At 41.2% G+C, this 21,539-nt stretch overlaps 1 protein-coding gene across 5 annotated transcripts; it reads right to left on the bottom strand.

Annotated features, from left to right (window-relative positions):
• Positions 1–15,880: 15,880 nt before the first annotated feature.
• On the bottom strand, positions 15,881–19,387 carry glrx2 (glutaredoxin 2). Of its 5 annotated transcripts, none has more exons than XM_048977401.1 (4): positions 19,332–19,387; positions 18,319–18,382; positions 18,015–18,191; positions 15,881–17,319 (listed from the first exon to the last, which is right to left on the bottom strand). In XM_048977401.1, exons 2-4 carry the CDS (start codon positions 18,379–18,381, stop codon positions 17,170–17,172), a joined length of 390 nt encoding a protein of 129 aa, XP_048833358.1. In that variant the 5' UTR covers position 18,382; positions 19,332–19,387; the 3' UTR covers positions 15,881–17,169. The 5 variants fall into 5 exon arrangements, with proteins under 5 accessions (XP_048833358.1, XP_048833355.1, XP_048833357.1 ...); XM_048977398.1 differs by having other exon boundaries at positions 19,070–19,386; XM_048977400.1 differs by having other exon boundaries at positions 19,172–19,386.
• Between the last annotated feature and the right edge of the window lie 2,152 nt (positions 19,388–21,539).

The following is a 21,539-nucleotide window of genomic DNA, read 5'->3' as shown; positions in this document are numbered from 1 at the left end:
ATACAGGGACTGGTAAACGACAAGATTCCGCACCCTGGCAACAGTAGAAATAATGTAAGCCTCCTGAAAGAATAGAGGGACCCACTGAGGTTATTGTTTTTCCATAAGCAGCACAGATGAAGCATGGGGAGGGAATACAGCGCTTGAGACAACTTCATGAGGTGAATGTGATCAATGTGAAGGGTTGAGTATAAATTCCTCCCGACCACAAGAACAAAAGAACTTCTGGAATGAGGAAAGTCGAGATCCGTCCTTGAGTGGACCGAGTCATCAAAGCAAGAGAAGATGAAACCAGAAATCAGATACGATCAGTCCCGGCTCTTGATCATTCCTACAGAAACATAAATTTGTCAGATAACCCAACTGGATGGCCTGCTGACTGTGAACAGCATATGAGAGCCTCATCGTTGCTGTATCCCTCTGCTGGGTTACATTTAATCAAATTGAATTAAGTCAAAAATGGAAGTTTAGACTGGAAAGTGTCCAGTGCTTGATTCAAGCCAGAGGTTTTTGCATAATATGAGATGATCGGCAACTGAGAAAGCATTTCCACTAATTGAATTTGCACTATAAAGATTAACTATTTAAATCCTTTTCTGCAGATATTATAATCCAGTAAATATACCCATACAAATATTTGTTGTTGTCCCATAAACTAATGGTATGGGTATTGTTTTGTATGATTGAGCTACTTGTTACTGTCTGATTTAGCTCAATGTGTGATTGATCTGCATGTATAAAAAATGAATTAACGTAAATGAATATATTGAGTCATTTATATTTGTGCTTTTGACTCCTCCTGCGTTTCTGTTTCAGGAGCTTTTACAGACCACCTGGCACCTCTCAGCTGTTTTTGAAATTTCTTTATCTTTTTTCCACAATTATGCGTAACTAGTTAAATCAGTTCCCATTTAGATTTCAAGGCCTACAACATTTGAAGAATTTGATGTGAATTTCATCTCTCTCTCCTGATGTCAGGATCTGTCCCTACCCGTTCCGTCATGTCCCCATTTGGCCAGCAGATGTCACTGGCCATCCTGTCTTTTTCTAATGTTTCCTGGTCTATTGTCTCAATCTCTCACACCTGTTTCCTCTTTGTGGCCCATTTACATTTACAGTATTTGGCAGACGCCCTTAGCCAAAGCAACTTGCATAAGTGCTTTAAGACGCTGCGATGAATTTTTCCGATACTAGCTCAATAAGGTCCCAGGCTATGAATACCATCTATCTGAATACCATCTGTCTGAATACCATCTATCTGAATACTCTGTTGAGAAAGTACAACTTTTTTTTTTTTTTTTTTGTATACACACACACACACACACACAAGGAAAAGAGCTGAGTAAGAATACAGAGTACTACTTCAGGTATTTCTGAAAAAGGAAAGTTTTGAGTTGTCACTTGAAGACAGCCAAGGTTTCCGCTGTTCGGACATCAAGGGGGAGTTCATTCCACCAAATAGGTGCCAGGCTCATTACATGCGATTCCTGATTCGCTTGCTGTCAACAATGAAATAAACAAGTATAGATAAACAGTTTAATTTTTAGCTACTGGAGAATACACACAAAAACTTTAAGAGTTTGTAACTATACCTGCCCTTCTCCCTAAACTGTTAACGGGACCTAACCCAGGCAAAGGCAAAGAAGGCAGCTGCCGAGGACCCATCCAGCACAAATGGGCTCAGACAAAGTCATGAAATATATACATTATATACATGGTCAGCTCTAGCTATAAGCAGTTACCCAGGACCCTCGAATTTCAGTGGAGGAAGTGAAATTATCTTAGACTTTTTGGGGTGGGGGTGGGGGGTGGGGGTGGGGGTGGCTCCCAAGTAAAGCTTTGCCTAAGGCCCTTGAAAAAGTAGATCCAGCCCTGTCTGTTTGTGCCCCAAACTAATCTCTCCTGGTTCGCTTTCCTCCCACCCCCTGCAGGAGTTTTGGGAGCGGAACAGTCCAGCTACTCTAATCCTCATCCTCATAGGATCATGTTTGCTCAGCATATTTTACTCGGAATCATAACAACGGCCGTTATGATTAACTGCTTCCTTACTACTTCCATAAACATTTATGAATTACCCAAAGCACTTAAATTCAGGGGTTTTGGTCCAAGGAGTGAGATTCTGCATTTATATACCAAAAGTTTGCTGTGTTTTATGATTTATGATTTCCTTTATGATTAAAGGAAAAGGTCCATTTTAGAGGCAGAAACAGCCTGCTCCTGTAGACCCATAACCGTGAAGTGCTTGGTTTCCATTCAGCAATTGATCTCTGACATAATTCTGTTGAGCAGTGATGATAATGATGTCATTAAACAGTGGGTGGGTGCATCTTCATGTGACCAGGGCTTGGCATGTCATTTAGTCCCACATGTTGCATGGTCTCCCACTGATACATTTGTGTCCTGTATGTGTGGAGGTTGCATGTTTTATTCTGAGATCTCCAGTTTTCTCCCGGAGCTCTAAGACCTGCAGCCAGACTAATAGGTGTCTCTAAATAGTCCAAAGTGGTTTTAGGTATGTGCCCTGCAATGGACTGGCATCCCATCCGGGGTCTACCCCAGTCTTGTGGTCTATAATGGACTGGCATCCCATCCGGGGTCTACCCCATCCTTGTGGTCTATAATGGCCTGGCATCCCATCCGGGGTCTACCCCAGCCTTGTGGTCTATAATGGCCTGGCATCCCATCCGGGGTCTACCCCAGCCTTGTGGTCTATAATGGACTGGCATCCCATCCGGGGTCTACCCCAGCCTTGTGGTCTATAATGGCCTGGCATCCCATCCGGGGTCTACCCCATCCTTGTGGTCTATAATGGACTGGCATCCCATCCGGGGTCTACCCCAGTCTTGTGGTCTATAATGGACTGGCATCCCATCCGGGGTCTACCCCATCCTTGTGGTCTATAATGGACTGGCATCTCATCCGGGGTCTACCCCAGCCTTGTGGTCTATAATGGACCGGCATCCCATCCGGGGTCTACCCCAGCCTTGTGGTCTATAATGGACTGGCCTAATAATGGAAAATGGACATATTTTTTGGTATCTTGGATAGCAATTAATGTCAGTCCCAAGAACTATAAGTGGCTCCTTTCACATGCGCCCTGCGTTCTTTTTTTTTTATTTCATTTCCATGTGTGTGAACTACCCTGTCCGTGCCACTTGGAAAGGCAGATCTGTGCTGTAAATAAGCTCCCTCTTCCCTGCCAGATCCCTGTGTCATGTGTTTTCCTTCCATTTTAATGCGCTGACAGTGACATTCTCGCAAGGTGCCTTCAGGTTCTTCTCCCCTTCATGTCTGCCTGAGGTTAATGTTGTTGGGAGTGTTAAGCAAAATGTTGCTTCCCATGTACTGCTGTCACACGGTTACGCTCATCATCAAAAAGTCTAGCTGTGAAGGGGGGGGGGGGTTGCTGTGTTAATTTAACAGCTTCGGCAGCAGTACTGTAAGGTCCATGAACGTATTTCAGGGAAGCCAGAGTCTGCATGTTTGTCCCTTTTGCATGTTGAGCATACAGGCTAATAACGTCTGACTTACGCACAGCCATACCTACAAAGCACTGCCAATAAAGCCTGTTGCATTAAAAATCTGGATTAAATACCATCATTCCTAATAGCACATGCACACAGTACTTTATGACGCTCCGGAAAACATCGCACAGCTTTGGCAGGTTACAGGCACCGCATGTAGGTACTTTTATTATTACTGCATAATTATTGTCATCATTATATATTATATCAATATTTTTTTGACTTGCCTATGAAGTCGAATTAAAGACAGATTTAGTGAATGGATTTCATTCATAACATGGGAACTGCCTGTACTGTAAGTCCTAAGGCATTTTCTGTTTCAACTTGTTCATTAGCTGCAATAGCTAAGGTTGAAGTTAGTGACATAAAGCAAATTAATGGAGCTTATAGGTGTGGGCGGAACGGTAGCTCACACCTCCATGGCTGGGGGGTTGAATTCCACCCCATCTATGTACATGTATGTGGACTTTTCATGCCTTCCCCAGGTGGCTAAGGTTTCCTCCCGCAGCCCAAAAACATGCATTTATACTAACTCTCGTCTCTGTCACCTGTAGTATGTGGCCTGTGATGGACTGACATCCATTCCTTGGGCTAGAAGATTGATGAGTGGTAGGTTTCATATATGGGAGGTTTGTGTTATTATTTCAATTTTTTTCGGTTAGAACTGGCATTTAAAGGGATGATTTCTTGTATAAGGATTTTGTTGGAAACAGTCTGTGTAGCTAGTTCCCTAGTGTGGTTCTGATTAACCCATGTGGTCAGGGATACTGATGAGGGTCCGCTCCCTATTGGAGCTGAGAGTGCCCTGCAGGTATGCTTGACAGCGATGATTCCAGGGGACTTTGGTTTGGAGAAGCCGTCGCAGACCAACTCGAGCAGATAAGATGTCTGTGTCTCAGCTGAGCGCCATAAACTGTTTCTGGGCCCAGCTGTTGATGCCCAGACTTTCTTCAGAGATTAACAATCCTCCAACAGGCAGTAACTGTTCTAATACCATCTTCACACCTTCAGAAATACCAGAGATTTATCATCTGAGAAAGTATGGAGAGTTTGTGTGGTGCAGAGAGATTTAGGTGTAGCAAATGGAGTACAGCAATTATTGCATATAATTAAATAACTTTTTTTTTCAAGAATATTAAGTTCTACAGTATAATCACACACAATCACACATTCTCACAGTACAGAAAGTGACCTAATTCAGCCATTTGACTTCACTTAGTGTCTTGGTTATTGATTGAATAGGAAAGAGCTGGTGTTCATTAAATTTAACTGATGAATGTATTTCTGTTACTGGGATTAAAGTGACCCTCGCATATTAACCAAAATATCAAAATATGCCTTTACGTTCATTATCCTAAAAGCTAAAAGCAGTTCACAATGCATTATGACTTGGTGTATTTAAGGACATGTTCTTTATATATAATGATAGCATCTGTCTTATTTTTCACTTCAGAAAAGTGCCCTACGACTTAATTTGGATTTTTTAAGAATTGATGAGTACTTTTAGCATACTAGGGGGTGGCATGGTGATTAACACTATTGCCTCACACCTCTGGGACCTTGGTTCGAGTCTCCGCGATGCCTCCATGTGTGTGGAGTTTGCATCTTCTCCCCATGTTGTCCTGGGGTTTCCTGCAGGTGCTCCAGATTTCCCCCACACTGATGTTAATTGCAGTTAACTAGTTGCCTGTATGTGTGAGTGAATGGTGTGTGTGTGCCCTGCGGTGGGTCAGTGCCCCATCCTTGGTTGTTCACTGCCTTACACCCGTAGGCTCTGGACCACCAACAGCCTTGAATAGGATAAGCAGTTATAGAAAATGGATGGATGTTAGCATACTACCCAATCATGGACATATAGCATTTTAGCAGGTGTTATCCACAAATCCATTGTATTATGCAATATCATAAGTTTATTTAATGACTGTAATGTTAATCAGGGACTCATGAAAAGGCAGACGCTTCATGAATGACATGGTTTCTCATACCTCTATGGTTGAGGCTTTAGACAGTGTCCTCAGACCTGTGAGTGTGACGCTCCCTGTGCTGTGTGAGTTTCCTGAGGTACTGGGTCAGCTGCGGTCTCTGTTTGGCCCAATCGGCCCTCAGCACGTGACAGTATGTGGAAACCCTATGATGAACCACAATCCAGTCCCCTGTCTTCCCTTGCACTCTATGCTGCCTAGGATAGACACCAGCATCTACAGCCCTGTACTGCAAAAGCATTTGGAAGGGAGATGGGTGATGAAAAAATAAAGAAATGAGAAAGAACACTGTAAAAATCCACCAAATGTGATATAAAATCCTTGATGAAGAAGTTTCTTTCTGCTCATGCGCAGTTCACCCTTATACCATAGTCAGTTACACCCTTATACCATAGTCAGTTCACCATTATACCATAGTCAGTTACAGCCTTATACCATAGTCAGTTACACCCTTATACCATAGTCAGTTCACAATTATACCATAGTCAGTTACAGCCTTATACCATAGTCAGTTCACCCTTATACCATAGTCAGTTACACCCTTATACCATAGTCAGTTACAGCCTTATACCATAGTCAGTTCACCCTTATACCATAGTCAGTTACAGCCTTATACCATAGTCAGTTCACCCTTATACCATAGTCAGTTACACCCTTATGCCATAGTCAGTTACAGTCTTATACCATAGTCAGTTACAGCCTTATGCCATAGTTAGTTACAGCCTTATACCATAGTCAGTTACAGCCTTATACCATAGTCAGTTACAGCCTTATACCACAGTCAGTTACAGCCTTATGCCATAGTCAGTTACAGCCTTATATACATAGTCAGTTACAGCCTTATACCATAGTCAGTTACAGTCTTATACCACAATCAGTTACACCCTTATGCCATAGTCAGTTACAGCCTTATACCACAGTCATTTACAGCCAGCAAACCCCTTCACCTTGCAGCTGCACAGCCGTGAGCTTTGTGCCTGGTATTCTGTATTGATAACTTTTATTTTATTTTATTTTATTTGCCTTTTATTTCATCCACACTAACTAATTGTATAAAATATTATTTGCACCATTGTAAATGTCCTGTGTCATTACATTTTGGGTGCAGCTCATTTGTGATAATCCATTTTACTTAGTCCTTGCAAATTACAGTAGTAAAAGTTTCCGTATTTGTGTAACAGTATAGTCTTTGCATAATTAAAGCATAAATACAACAGCATAACTGGCATGCTGTAATTCTACCGAGAAAGGGCTGTGATTAAATTTAGACCCATGCGACTTGAACAAGGGATTTCAGCCATCATTAGAATTAAACTGCACAGATTTTTATTCTTTCGCTCGCTCTGCAGTCCAATGTGCTGATTATTCCATTCCCAGTTCCATCGTGTAGACATCACCCCAGATTTGCTTCTGCAAAGGGCATTTGAAATTAATATCAGTGAAACTGAATAGATTGAAGTCGGTTCCTATTATTGCTCCCTGAATTCATTACCGAAATCCAGATTACTGTTATCTACTGAAAGTGCACGGCAATGAAAAATATAACAAACATCTTTTGTTCATGAAAATGATAATCCCAGCTATGAAATATGAATATGTAAATCATTAAGGTGGGATTAAACTGCGCATAATCTAAGGTAAACAATGATATTTAAAAACTCATTAATGAGGTGCTAAAAAGGCAGATGTGCACCAAATCCATGTTTACAGGCTATGTTTTTCACGTACTGTATGCTAATTATTCTACCAATCTCTTGGAAGCAAATTTTGTGAGCAATTTTAACAATGTCTTACTTAGTAATTGATAATATATACATTGGTCCCTCAAACATATTCCAATCTGAGACGCGTGTTGGCATTCATGTCTACAGTGTGGTTCAACAGGACCAACACAATCAGTACTGTGGACCATGTAACAAAAAAACAAAATCACCTCTATTAGATGAAGCTCTATTAGGAATGAAACTTGTTATAATGCCAGCATTCAGTTCAACACTTTAGCTCATTTACATTTTAAACTGTCCACAGCTATAAATCTCAAACACATTTGTGCTGTTAATATATACAGTACATTCTTTAATAGAATTTTGCAGAGTATTGGGTTCTGCATGCTGTCATTAATAAAGTACTTTGAGTAAGATAGCGTTAATATGGTCAGACGCTGAGTCCCTAAACATTGGATTGTATCAAAGCTCTCTGCCAAAAGGAGGGAAACTGCTGTATGTCCATTAGCAGATTGCCAGAGGCTCCAGCTATTGATCACTGAGGTGGCTGCTAGCTCATTTATGTAATTATCTTGTAACGCACTCCGGTTTTGTACAGGATTAAGGGAGCAAGAGATTGTTGATTGGGCAGAACATTTGTAAACTTCTAATAAAGCTGGGCATTTCTTCTGTGGATTACTAGTTATCAGGTGGAGGAGCTATACACTCAGTGGCCATTTTATTAGGTATGCCAAGCTAATAGTCGGTAGGAACTTTTGCCTCCAAAACCACTTCAAAGATAGAGAAGTTGTGTGTTCAGAGAAGCCTTTCTGCACAGCACTGTGGTACTGAGCTATTATTTTTGCACTTTTACTCTTTCTGTTTGCTTTAACAAGTCTGTCCTCTCTCAGTAACAAGGTGTTCTCATCCACAGAAAAGACTTGATATTTGTTCATCACACCATTCTCTGTAAAATCTAGATAGTGTAATGTCTGGCACCTATTCTAATGCTGAACCCCTGGACCCTCTCTGTCTGCTGTATGTATTCAGCTGCAGCCATACATTTCACTGTTTGGAGTAACAGGCTGTTTGTTTTAACAAGAATGTGTACCTAATAAACTGGCCACAGAGCGACCAATCACATAATGTCATGTCAAAAGTATCGATAGAAGTATGAATGAATTCTGTAGATGTAATTCAAAAATAGGCTGATGTCTCCACAGCAGCAGTTCACTAAGCATGAACCAATAATGTCTCATTCAGCAACAACAAAATGCTGCATTTGTAAAGGCATCGAGCTGCACGCCTCTGAAATAAATCACTTACCCCAAAAGATATCGTCAGCAACGTGAAATGTATCAACTCTATGGACAGAAGTGACAAACGCATAGACAAAAATCTGCTGAGGATGTCATGGTTGGAATGTTTCATATGACTCTCTGTTACATTTGTTTTTGTTGTATTATAAAATAAACTAGGCATATAACGAATTATCGTTACTAGTTCCAGCTACCATCACATAATAGCTAGTGGGCAAGAAACTATAAATGTAAAATATCTGGGCCAGCCCAGTTTCCCATTATTAATATCAACTATAGCATCTGCTCACTGGTTTGAAGTAAAGGCTAAACATTCAAGCCATTTAAAATCAGCTGACTGCAAGTGTACTAGCTACCCAAGTACTTTAAAGAGGCAGTACTAGCAGATGAACCCTTTATTAAGCATAAAAATGCACTTTTGCGGTAGAGGGGTGGAAAGAATCCAGGACGTGGTGAGTTGAGAAGCGTGAAGATGTGATGGTGAGATTCATCATCCTTCATCATCACCCATTTCTCAGCAAGCAGGCTAATGCATGCGTGCTGCTCACCAAAGGAAGCCTATAGTCTAGTATTCTTACTTCCCAAAACAAATGGCTTGGTGATGGCCACTACGGTGTGGGATATACCGGCATGGATTAAGTCCATTTACATTTATAAGAGGTTCAGTGTGTGCCGATAAGTGTGCAGGCTGATGGAAATTTTCTATCACCATCAGCACTCAGCATATACTACGGTTTCATTTGGAAGAAAGATGTGAGGTACCATGGAGTTCTGAAGGAGCTGTTCTAAGGTGCACTCAGATCTTTCCTGGCCAAGTTATGGTGACCCAGAACATCTAATGTCAGGTGTCAAGCAACAAAAAAAAAGAAAAAGGACTGGAATGGTCCTGAATACTCGATGGACGGACGGAGAGTTTTGCATCATTGGCAATCTAGGAATTAGGGAAAAAACTCAAAAACACTGTGGAATTTTGACCTGGATTATCCAGCCCATTATTGTTACCTGGGTGCTTGTTAAGTCAACATGTGCAAATTAAAGCCTCTCTGTTCTTCTCCGTCTCACCACTACAATCCAGGGCACATGATCTCAAGCTTCCCATCCAAAGTGGAATTTCACAGTGCAGCATCTGTTCCTGTCAAGGTTTCTATGCTACCCACAATGCCTCAGTAATTGCTCAGTCACTATAACCTCAAAGTCTGCAGTCTGCTTCTTTAACTCCCCAGCTCAGCTCGACCTTTGGATGGCTCTTAATTAGGTGACAGGTGGATCCTGGGGAATTTCTTCCAATCCATAATGCTGCTCCCTAGCTCATCCCATGGTGACACCGCAAACTATATGAAATAAAGATAAATTGGATGCAACGCTAAAGTTTTTGGCCAAAGATTTTCAGCGTAGTAGTTTTGCCGACAGTTTAGCTCTAGATATGGCTAGATATGTTTTTTTTTATTTTTTCAGGTGACCTGCATTCAGTTCATAGGCATCGTTAGAGCCCGTTTATTGGGGCACGTGTCCCAGTATTTACGTGCTGCAGACCAGTAGAATCTCACATTCCGCTTTTATTGTTATTAGGCTACTGGAATTACCTGTGCGGTTACATGAAAATAATCAACACCCATGTGACATGTCTGGACCAATAAGGACACATTGTTTACCAAAGCCGTGGTGTAATGTGTACGAAAGTGCACTGTAGTTACCGCGATTCAAGAAAATATTATCTTTGTCACTTACTAATGACTTACTAATGATGATGCAGAAAAGATGAAAGATAAGATAGAAAACATACGTTACTTATAATTTAATTACAGGCAGGAATCATTGAGTTTATAAAGCTATTTGTAAGTTTTGGTGATCAATGACATAAATATAGAACTTGGTGTCCAATTTTTACAAATTATTTCTATGCCCTAGTGAGCTGGCCCACACCAGGCAAATCGCCTGTAATTGTAACTGTAATTGAGTGCTTATTGGGAATGAAAAGACATGCTGATTTTATGGCCTATTGAGTGATATTTCATGTATGTACCATTATTAAAATGGGAGAACGGCGGTTTTATTCAGTCTGGGCTGAAAGTTGTTCACTAGGTACAAAACTTGGCCCATACATCTAATTTTACATCAAAAAACTAATCATTCAAGCAATGATACAAATGCACATATTAGAGTTTAGAACATCTGCCTTTAACAAGCTAACATTACAGTAGGGGATTGTCTCCAAACCACCACAATACACAGTACAGAGTAATGTTATGTTAGTTTATTAAATAATAAAAATAAGATGTGGGAACAATTTGTTAAAAGATGAAAAGATGTTATTTCAAAGTAATCATCTGTTACATCAAATCAATGCCACCATTCATGAATAAGGGAAAATGTACAAAAAGTAATCTTTTTTGAAGACACAGAGTGCTCAAGGGAATATTTATTAAACGTTAATGATGGAAATTACTAGCATGCAGAATATTAACTGTTGGTTGAAACATGGCGTACAGTTGAAAAGCAAAGCAGTACTAAGTTAATTTTTTTTTATTAGACATCCCTTGTGTTCATAATGTATCATTTTTCTGATTGCTTGAGAATGTCAAGAACAATATAACTATCAGAAGTACATTTAAATGAATTTAGTCATATTTGTTTTCTAGAAAAATGTAACCATACTGATTTCCTCCATTCGTAATATTACAGTTTCAAGCTGAAATGGTAAACCTATTTTTTTTTTATTGGTAACATTTTAGTAACTACCAACAAGAGGCGATGGAACCTTTTATTGCATATTATTTTCTACAAAAGCTCCTTATCTGATAACTTAGACCAAAATGACTTTCACATGAGTTTTACGTCATATCTATTTTTAGGACCATGTACTAAACTGAGCAAATCAAGTAAAGTACTTTGCTGAAAAGTACTGCTATAGGGGCGTAACTGGTACCTGAGCTAGCAGGTCTTTTGTTATAAGTCTGTGCAATTACCCATCACAGTAATTAATTGCCCGTCCTATTGCATTCATTAATTCCATTGCTGTTCTTTAATTAGTCCCTATCAGCTTCATTCTTAGTTACATATTGACATCATTGCTAGTACATGTGTAAAAATATATTTTAATATTTTTTATATGTTGATTAGCTGCATTTAAATGAATGCAGCACTCACAGTAATATATGTCAGAAAAATGTTTTTTAAGCCAGAAGTAAAAAAAATAAAAGCTAATAAGCCATTACTTTGAGAAATGAGCTTTGCATAAATTACAGGCTGTTAAATAAAAAAAATTATTAAATATATTTATGTTGCTGCATATAAGTAATGCCCTATCAATATAAATAGATAACAATGGAGGATTTAAAAATTATAAATAAAGTGTTCATGCTTTGGAATATATATATATTGTGAACAACCAACAGACAATGAATATTAGTACAGGTATGAATGTCGGATTTTTATATTGTAGCCTTAGTGTAAAATTACATTTACGGTTACATTCAGTGGACACTTCTGTCAAACTTAACGTACGAATGAGGATCAGGGAGCAGGACTAGCCTGTCACTGCAAGACTGGGGGTTAAGGGCGTTGCCCAAGAGCCCAACAGTGAATGAATATCTGCAATGAACTTCTAAACATCCAGCAATCCTTTTCCAATAAGCACTTAGTGAGTGCAGTTTAACAGTGAGCCTAGGAACTATCTCAAGAACCAGAGGAAGAAAGAGAAGGGGACCCTGGATGAGATGCCTGTACGATGTAAAAACAGCACTGGTCACTAATCAGTATTCCTCAATGCTGTTTCTCCTTAAATGCCATAGAAAGTAGATTTTGGCAAAGATCTTGGGCACACAGAGATCGGAGGTGGTACGTCTTTTACGTAGCTCTCAAAGGTGTATATTCTCAACTGGTTCCTTGCCATCCTTTGTTTTTTCTGACAGAAAACAAACAAGAGTAAACTACACATAAATCAGCTTTGCTACACGTCATTCACTATGTTGGAGAGACTGCAGAGAAAATGGTTTAGAACACAGATTATCACATAATAATCCATCCATCCATTTTCCAAACCGCTTATCCTACTGGGTTGCAGGTCACATAACAATAATAATAATAATAATAATTATTATTATTATTATTATTAACAACATAGCAGTATGACCATCTGATCCTCAGTCAGTTCAGATCAAATCATGTCTTCTGTTTTCCGCATGGCCCCCATCGAGGCCCACTAACTGTCACCCCCAGAGCTGGGGGGTTGAATGCAGCCTGCGTTCTGCATGTGCAGTTGGCATTCGCTTCCTGTGTTGTGTGGCTTCTCTCCTGCAGCCCGAAAGCATGTAGTTAGGTTAACTGGCATGTCTAAAGTATGATCTAAAGCATGTGTGCTCTGTCATGAACTGGCATCCTGTTCAGGGTGAACCCCAGCCTTGTGCCCTTCGCTTCTTGGAATGGGCGCCAGGCTCCCCCATGACTCCAACTAAGATAAGCAGTTAGAAGATGGATGGATGCAAGTTTGCTTTTTTTAAAAAATTCTGGATTCCATCTTTGAAAGATGAACACTGCCATCTAGTGGTGCTATAGCCAAACTCCCAGAATTTCAGATTACTGTGACTGTGTTTGCCCAACCTCTAAGACCCTGACAGGCATAAGCAGTTAGAAGATGGATGGATGGATGGATGGATGGATGGATGTTGTTATTGTTTTATTACTATTATCTAAAAATAAAATAGTAAGGCCCGCATTAGTTAATGCCGAATTGTGTCTGAAGTACTTCCAAGGCAAAGGGTAGGTAGTTGTGTTTTTCTAATATTTTTTAACACAAGTCACATGAACATGGGAAGAACGTGGAGGACCTGAGCAGAACCAGCAGAACCATGGCACCTTCTTCGGTGTTTTTTATATTTATTAGTAAAAACGTGTAATTTGATGCACTGTTTAAAATTCTGGAGGCATCAAAGATTAGAAGGCTTTTCAAATAAAAGCTACTTTGTATTTTTCCGCATTTTCATATGAAGTGTCTCTTGACCAATTAGCACTCAGTGGGGTTTATATTGTTATATTGTTATGTGAGTAGATTGCCCTGGTCCATCTAAGCAAAACAATTTAATACCTTTGCTTGAGCACTTTCCATTAAATGAGCTTTCTGCAAATTTATGCACAAAGTCTATGTGCATAAATCAGTTTTATATCCAAAAGAACTTTTTAAGCCAGACTTCACTTGTGTCTGCTATTGAAAATTACCGATCTCATTTTTAATATTCCATTTAATTAAATGTCTTACCTGCATGAAATTTAAAATTAAGTTTCAATCACAATATCCATCCATCTTGTGGCTGCTTATCCTAATCAGAGCTACGGGGGAGGGGTGGAGATTATCCCAAGCACACGCTACGGACAATTTAGCCAAACAGTCTAACAGCACGTTTCGGGAGTTCCTGTGGTTGGTGACGACGCAGGGAGAAGACAAACGCTGCACATGCAGACCAAGCAGAGGTGATATCCGGACCCATCCAGACCCCCAGCCCAGCCCATTTCCGGTGCTACCCATTTAGCTATCCTGCTAATGAGTGCGCCTGCTTTGCGGGCCGCTCTCGCGCTCAGATTAATTAACGACATATACCTCAACGCAAACACCCAAGAGCTAGATTTCACCCTGAGGGCTCTTACTTCAGAGCTCATTATCCCGTCAGCTTCGATACACAGTGGAGCATTTTAGATCGTTTGGTGAACAGCACTTGCTACCTTTCATTTGTCTGCTTGTCTATATCCAGTATGGTGCTTTATCATGTCCTGTTAACCTTGGCTGTACAGTGTCCTCTCCCACTGAAACAGAGGCATACAAAAAGCTTTGCTTGGCCGTCAAGAGTGAAGACTACAGTATATGTGTTATGTGTGTTAAGTGTCAGTTAGAAGCAGGATCATTAGCATGGACAAAATGCTTTAGAGCGATCAAATAGCTTTCGCCTCTAGTACCTGGAAATTTCCACCTCCTGGTGTCCTTTGATTATAACAATGTCAGACTTACTGTAGAGGACCTTTTGTGTGGTCAAAACTATTTATGTTTCATTCATCTTTCTCCTTTGCTTATCCAGTATATTTTTAAAACAATTGATATTTAGCCACTCAAAAGGTTGTATGCTGCAAGCATTTATTATGGACGCATTTTGGAAATGCGCGCCCTAGTTCTCAACAGCAGGATCGCATCATATTTGGAATAACATGCCCTCAGCGTGTCGCACTGTGCTCAGAGATCCGATGCTGGTGGCTGGAGCCAGGAACACGGGACACGGTGTAATCACAGCACACTCAGACTTCAGCTGGGCCAGAACCACGGGCAGGCCCAATTATTTCCACCCGTATGAAGTCTCCCCTCGCTCAGCCGGTGCAGACGGGGTCAGCCCCCCAGCCGCAGCCGGCGTGTGGATTCAAAACTCAAGAGCATGACAATTAGAAGCTACTCAACCCTCCGGTATGTCCAAATGTCTGCAGGCATACAGCATGGATTCATCACTGCAGAGTAAGAATAAGGAACCTTACAATTAAGTTTTTTTGTTGATAAAATAATGCTTTGTATACATAATTATCCTGTTGTACTCTGCTTTTAGACATATTATATATATATATATATATATATATATATATATATATATATATATATATATATATATATATATATACACACACACTTATTTTCGCATAGAGGTGAAAGCAAAGCTTAGGGTTGGCCATTTATACAGCAAACTTACGGCTTTCTTCTGGAGCATAAGTGCTTCACACAAGGGCCTGGTGCCAATGTGACTAATCTGTCATGGTCAGGGTGTGAACCAGCGTTCTTCCGATCGCAGGGACAGAGGGCAACCCCTGGGGAGTCACACCCACACCCCCGAATCCAGGCTCCATCGAGCCAGAATTACAATGCAAGCCAGAGATGACAGCAGCCTACTAGCTAGCAAGTAACCACTGAAGATGTAAGAATTTTCAGCCCCTTATTTAATGCACTGCTGGGAGTCAAAGGTCATCTTTTATCTCTAGGCAGGATAGAGGGAGTCATTCAGTCACCGAAGCTTTGACAAAGGGTCTAAAGCCATTCAAAGGTGAGAGGGCATAGGTCCAATTTACCCCTCCCCCCAGAGCAGGGCTAGTATAAGGTCAAAGGTCACCATATTCATTTATGCACGTGGGAGATCAGGCCTCTACATATTAAGTCATACAGGATTTTATAGTAGCACAGCCAGTGATCAACATCTACAAAAAATATGCTGCTAGCCCTGCTTACACGTCTAAGGAAATTTGGTGACAAAGCTGCTTACTTTAAAGTACATCGGATTTCATGCTAATTCCCGCACTTCAATAACATCATCTTAAGCACAGCACAGTGATTCAGTGATTCATTTTCCAGATTTATTTGCCTTCTATAGCTGAGAACCATCACGCACACATATAACTGGAAAATTCCTCTTTCTGTTGACATTCACATTTATTTAGCAGACAATTTTACCCGTAGTGATGTGCAGTTGAGAGAGCAGGTCAGCCAGCACCTGGAAAAACTCTGATTAAGGGTCTTCTTCAAGGGCCCAATACAGAAACCAACCTGCCATCCACAGAATTTGAACCAGTGGCTTTATAATCATGTGTTCTAACCTGCTGAGACACACACACACATGGACGCGCACACACACACACACACACACACATGGACGCGCACACACACACACAGACACGAGATATTAGTGTACTGGTTTAACCGGACACATAAGGGGTGTACTGTGAAGCAGGTTTACTGGCTTAACGAGGTTTCTAGAGGATTACTTGAGTTTTGCATATCACAGCTCACTTTTAAACAGATTATATTGCTACAGTAACGTAAGCTGCGCACCTAACCTACTCTGAGCAGATTTAAGTGCTTAAAATAGACATAAGCCAGCCCTTTCACCTAAAAACTTAGTCGATATTACAGTCCACCTTTGACCAAGATGGATGATACCACTGATTTTCTTTTCAATTCAATACAAATGAAATGAAATGTTTTTATCTTAATACCAATATTTGGAACTGGTCCCTTGCTGGGGGGGGCAAAGGTCTCATGCTGAAACTTGCCTAGTTTTTCTCCCACGGTGCAATAAGGTGTCTAAATGATTTGTAGCACTCAAGGTAAAATCCTGTCCAGCATTAACCATGCTCTGTGTAGCTAGGATCAGTTTCATGCCCAGTGACCATATACTGCACAAACAGTTCTGGGAAAAAATGTACAATATTTAAGTGCATCGGTTTTAATTAATAGATTTTAACCATAGCACCTTGGGAAACTTAGAAACTTGGGAAAGACAAGCCTGCCTTCCGTCTTCCTGATACAAAGCTATTACTGTGCGAACAGGCCAAGCACATCACTCTCACACGGTAACTGTTTGCTAAAACATGCTTTTCCCATTTGTGGAACAAGAACTGGATACAAAGAACATGAGAAAACCGGCAAATCTAAACAAAGAGTCTGGCCTTAATGTGCTGTTCCCTGTACCTAGTAATGATGCAGAAGCTCCAGGTGTGCGCAAGAATGTAAATACACTGACAAACCACCCACAACTAAAAATGACAGATAAAAGACTAATGAAATTAACGACAATTCAAACAATAAAACACTTTATAAGTTGCTGAAGAGACTACAAGAACTTTACGGACCGTGGCCACTGCCTGAACCTTCACTGTTTACACAGCAGGGGGCGCACTGTTCAACTAGGGAGGCCAGTTTGCCTTGTTCGTGGAGGGTCTTTGTGTCAGAGCCACCACCAATACATCTTCCGTTGACAAACACCCTCGGCACCTGGAGGGGAAGACAAATCACATAATAATAATAATAATAATAATGAAAGATAGTGAACATTCTCAGGTTAACATCTTTCTCAAGACTTCTCCCCTGCAATCGATGAAGTTTCAACTTATGTACAATACGTTCTCCTATAATGTGATAGTTGCCTTCCTGGAAAAACCTCGCAATAAGCAAATATGTTCAGTGGATACAAAAGGAAAAGAGGTCAGGGCCAATTTACTCGAAAAATTCTGGCATAAATCATAAATAGCTAGTGAATATGTAAATCCTACAATAAACATGTGCAAAATCGATTCCTTTATGTCTGATGCTTTCATGGTCTCAGTTAAAGCTTCCACAACACTCAAAGTTTATTTTTTGTACTCACTACTTGGCTTTTTTTGAACCTTACACATATTTTGGGGCATTAAATGACAATTTCTCCATATTATAAAAGTAAAAACGCAGAAGAATACAAAACAAACACGGGAAGAATAATACTCGTGGTTAAGTGTGCGTTCCAAGTAGGTGGTATTTTCTGTGTCTACCCTGTGTTTCTTGCAGACAATCCCACACAAAGGCGAACATCTCACTATCCTACCCTGCAATCCATGCCCAACACATCGCATGTTTTCAAAACACGTATAATATGAGAACATACAGTATTGTGCTCTTCACAACAACATCATAAAGCTGCACCATTCACTCACCGTCCTGGCACCTGTGATTTGTGCCAGGGCCTCTTGAAGCGGTTCACCATCACGATGCTCGTCCAGCTCAATCACCTTGTACGCCGCCCCTATTTCACTGAACACATTCTTGGCCATCTTACAGTATGGACACGTGGTCTTTGAGAAGATCACCACACAGTTATGGGAGACCACATCCTGCAGAAGGTTTAAAGAAGAAGACCCAACACATTTGGGTAAATTAAAGGGAAAGAGCTTTATAATACATTATAGAGGAGAACCTGAATAGATAAATAAAAATGCGGTTTCACTGTAACATTCTTACCTCAATTAACCGGGTACATTCTGCGCTAGACAAGCTTCCCGGTGAAGATGAGAAATTCCCCATCCTGCTAAGATTAAAGATCACTTTAGCCACCTAAAATTCAAGGACAAGTCAAATCCATTTGCAGACGTACGGTATAAGAAATACAATCATAGTTCCTGCAGTGTCACTACCTTAAAATAATTACCCCTGGAGTAGAGACAGTATTCCCTGGTTCAATAAAACAGACACACATAAATAAGAGAGACGTCACGCTGTATTTGAGTTTTGCCATATTCTACCAACATCCTTCTCTGGAAACATACAGGGTACGTATGGTTGCCTAATCATGCTCAGGCAGCAGAGGAAAGCTGGTCTCTGGATGACTGGTGTTCAGCTGAGATAAGTAGCTCAATGACTTAAGGGCCTGGGACAAAATTATCACTATGGCTTAATATTAATTAAGCATCAAGTATGTTTCTTTTGAAGGTGACCACTTCATGATTTTCCCAGAAACACCTCCTATATTCCCACTGTTTACCCAGAATCACCAATGCCTTATATCTCAGCTGGCAGAATAATCAAAGTACAAGCAGTAAAGTTGCAAGGCTGCCATCTCTCACGTATCTGGCGTGACACGCACACTCGTATAAGAAATCTGATGGCAGATCTATATTATTCCATTATAAAGCTAAAATTAGCTACATCGAAAGCGATGGGGTAGTTCGCAAAACCTACAGACTATTTACAGGGTAATAAAACTGTTACATACGTATATAAGTAGGCATGTGTGTGCAGACTTGTCTCGAAATTAAAAATCTCACTACAGTCAGCTGACCAAAGTTGGCAATCCTGAGGCTGCGAGTTTAATGACCTTAGAAAAAGCCGATTTAAATTCAAAATAGGTCTTGTCGTGAACATTTCAGGAACCTCAAGAAAGCAGCGACGCGCAATCCTCATCCATAACGTAAAATGTTTGTTTCTCGTGGGTATGCGGGATTTTTCAGATACAATACAATACAAAAAAAGATTACTATGCCGGTCAGCCGAAGTGCTGTAAAGCAATCTGTGTGTCACGCTGTAAACCGGAAGAGTGGCTGTTACACAGATTTAAAATGTACTTAACAGATACGTAACCGTGGGTGCCGCCATCTAGCGGCGTGGAGGATGCAAGTGCCGCCAGCATGATTTAATGGCTATTGTGAGTGCAGTTCACTATTTATTAAGAGAAAGACATACAAGAGTTACCTAAGGTGCAATGACATATTTAAACCACTGAACTGTACACCATAACTAAGGAGTTAATGTCTGAAGACAGTGCTTGTTACTTGTTGAAAAGTAACCCGAAACGTGTTCGCTTGTACCCGAAACGTGTTCGTTAATTAATACAGAAAGATATCTTCGAAAACTACTTCGCAGATACAAGTCATTTCACCTCCCAATGCTCTATTGACCGTTACCCCCTATCTCTTTAAACACACACAGCACACAAGCCAATGCAACACGTACAGCGAGGGCATTAAAAATAAATCATTGTGTGTCTTTATTCTAGAACAATTTAGCCATCCGGTGCGGGGACCTCCTAAGTGAGGTGCCCCCACCCGGAAACGCGTATCCCATAAGCGAGGTATGCGAAAATCTCCGGTGGATGATAGAGAGAATAATGGAGGTGAGAACTCAGCTGGTCACATCGTCCATCCTCCATATACATATATACATATATCCATTCATCCATCCATTTTCCAAACTGCTTATCCTATTGAGTCGCGGGGGGTCCGGAGCCTATCCCGGAAGCAATGGGCACGAGGCAGGGAACAACCCAGGATGGCAGGGCACACTCACACACCATTCACTCTGACATGCACACCTACGGGCAATTTAGCAGCTCCAATTAGCCTCAGCATGTTTTTGGACTGTGGGGGGAAACCGGAGTACCCGGAGGAAACCCCACGACGACATGGGGAGAACATGCAAACTCCGCACACATGTGACCCAGGCGGAGACTCGAACCTGGGTTGCAGAAGTGTGAGGTAACAGTGCTAACCACTGCACCACCATGCCACCCCATATATATACATATATATATAATAGCTGTTTTTACCACTTTTAGGTTATTTTCCTTTTGGAGGAACTGAGGTTTCAGGGGTGGTTGAGACCCACCCCCATAACTTCCACGGCAGTGTAGTGTAACCAAGGAATGTGGTATTGTCCTTAAATGGGGTAACTCAGTTACCCCATTTAACGCAGTTTGACGCAGTTCAAGCCCTGGTCTTTGGGCCCTTGGTACTTAACCCCCAGCTCCAGGGTTGCTGCATGCTGGCTGACCCAGTGCTATGACCCCCCCAAGCTTATTCTCACCTGTCAGTGTGTCAGCATGGAGAGCAAGATGGGGTAAGTGAAAGGAGAAGTTCCCCACAGGGATTAATAAACCCACTGGTCCACGTGCTCACTGGAACTTACTTTCCCTCTCTCCATTTTCTCAACGGAGGTTTCATACTGAAAAGCGCGGTATTACTCAGGAAGAGAGCGGCCCTTGTCACTGTGCATTAGGACCCGGTCAGAAAGGAGGCCGTATCGCCCAGATGGTGTGACATAGTGGGGTGACGATTACCTCCTTCTGGAACCTTCACTCCCGAAAACTTTCCTGAAAGTCTCTTGTGGAAATTGTGCTGCTCCATCCCTTTATGAGAAAAGTTTTAAGTCTGAAGCTGAGGCCTGCTGCCCATTTTCCCTTCCTCTTTAACGAAGTATCACTATTCTACATGGCATACAGTGTATTCTCGCACATTCTTCAAAAAGGTTAAGTACTGGTAACATCTACCAGTCATTCAAATATATTATTTTATTGTTTGTCCAATTTTCCCATCTGTCCTGTAGCTCTGGTCTTTCAGTGGGTAGCGCTGTATGAATCCCATCTCTGCTCTATGCAGACTTTCCACACTGTGAAGTTTTCTGGTCCTCAGATTTCCTCCTGTGGTCCAGCGGTGTGTGTACTTGTTACTGTATGCACCCTGCGATGGACTGGCATCCCATCTATGATGTTCGCCTAGCATAGCATGAACATGCAAATTTCACACACAGAGCAGATTCAACCCCCCCAAAGCTGGATACCCACTGAGCCAGTGCGGCGCACCCTTTAGATGTCAAATATCTGAAAACAGTTTCACAGCGATCAGGGCTCCAGTGCTCCAGTGCTCCATCACCATAGACAGGACAGTGCTGGGCACAGGGGCTGCATAAAG

Source organism: Brienomyrus brachyistius, chromosome 15, assembly GCF_023856365.1.
Source record: "Brienomyrus brachyistius isolate T26 chromosome 15, BBRACH_0.4, whole genome shotgun sequence".
Classification (NCBI taxonomy): Eukaryota; Metazoa; Chordata; class Actinopteri; order Osteoglossiformes; family Mormyridae; genus Brienomyrus; species Brienomyrus brachyistius.
The sequence above is the reverse complement of the archived record's forward strand: the minus strand, read 5'-3'. Positions and strand labels throughout refer to the sequence as shown.

Bases quoted from the DNA above. Each gene is read 5' to 3' on its own strand.
- glrx2 (XM_048977398.1), bottom strand. From the start codon at position 19,257: ATGAGGATTGCGCGTCGCTGCTTTCTTGAGGTTCCTGAAATGTTCACG. The intron at 18,192-18,318 runs GTAAGAATGTTA...AACCTTCTGCAG, and splicing joins AATGTACCCGGTTAATTGAG to GATGTGGTCTCCCATAACTG. The intron at 17,320-18,014 runs GTGAGTGAATGG...CTTCCCCTCCAG, and splicing joins AAATCACAGGTGCCAGGACG to GTGCCGAGGGTGTTTGTCAA.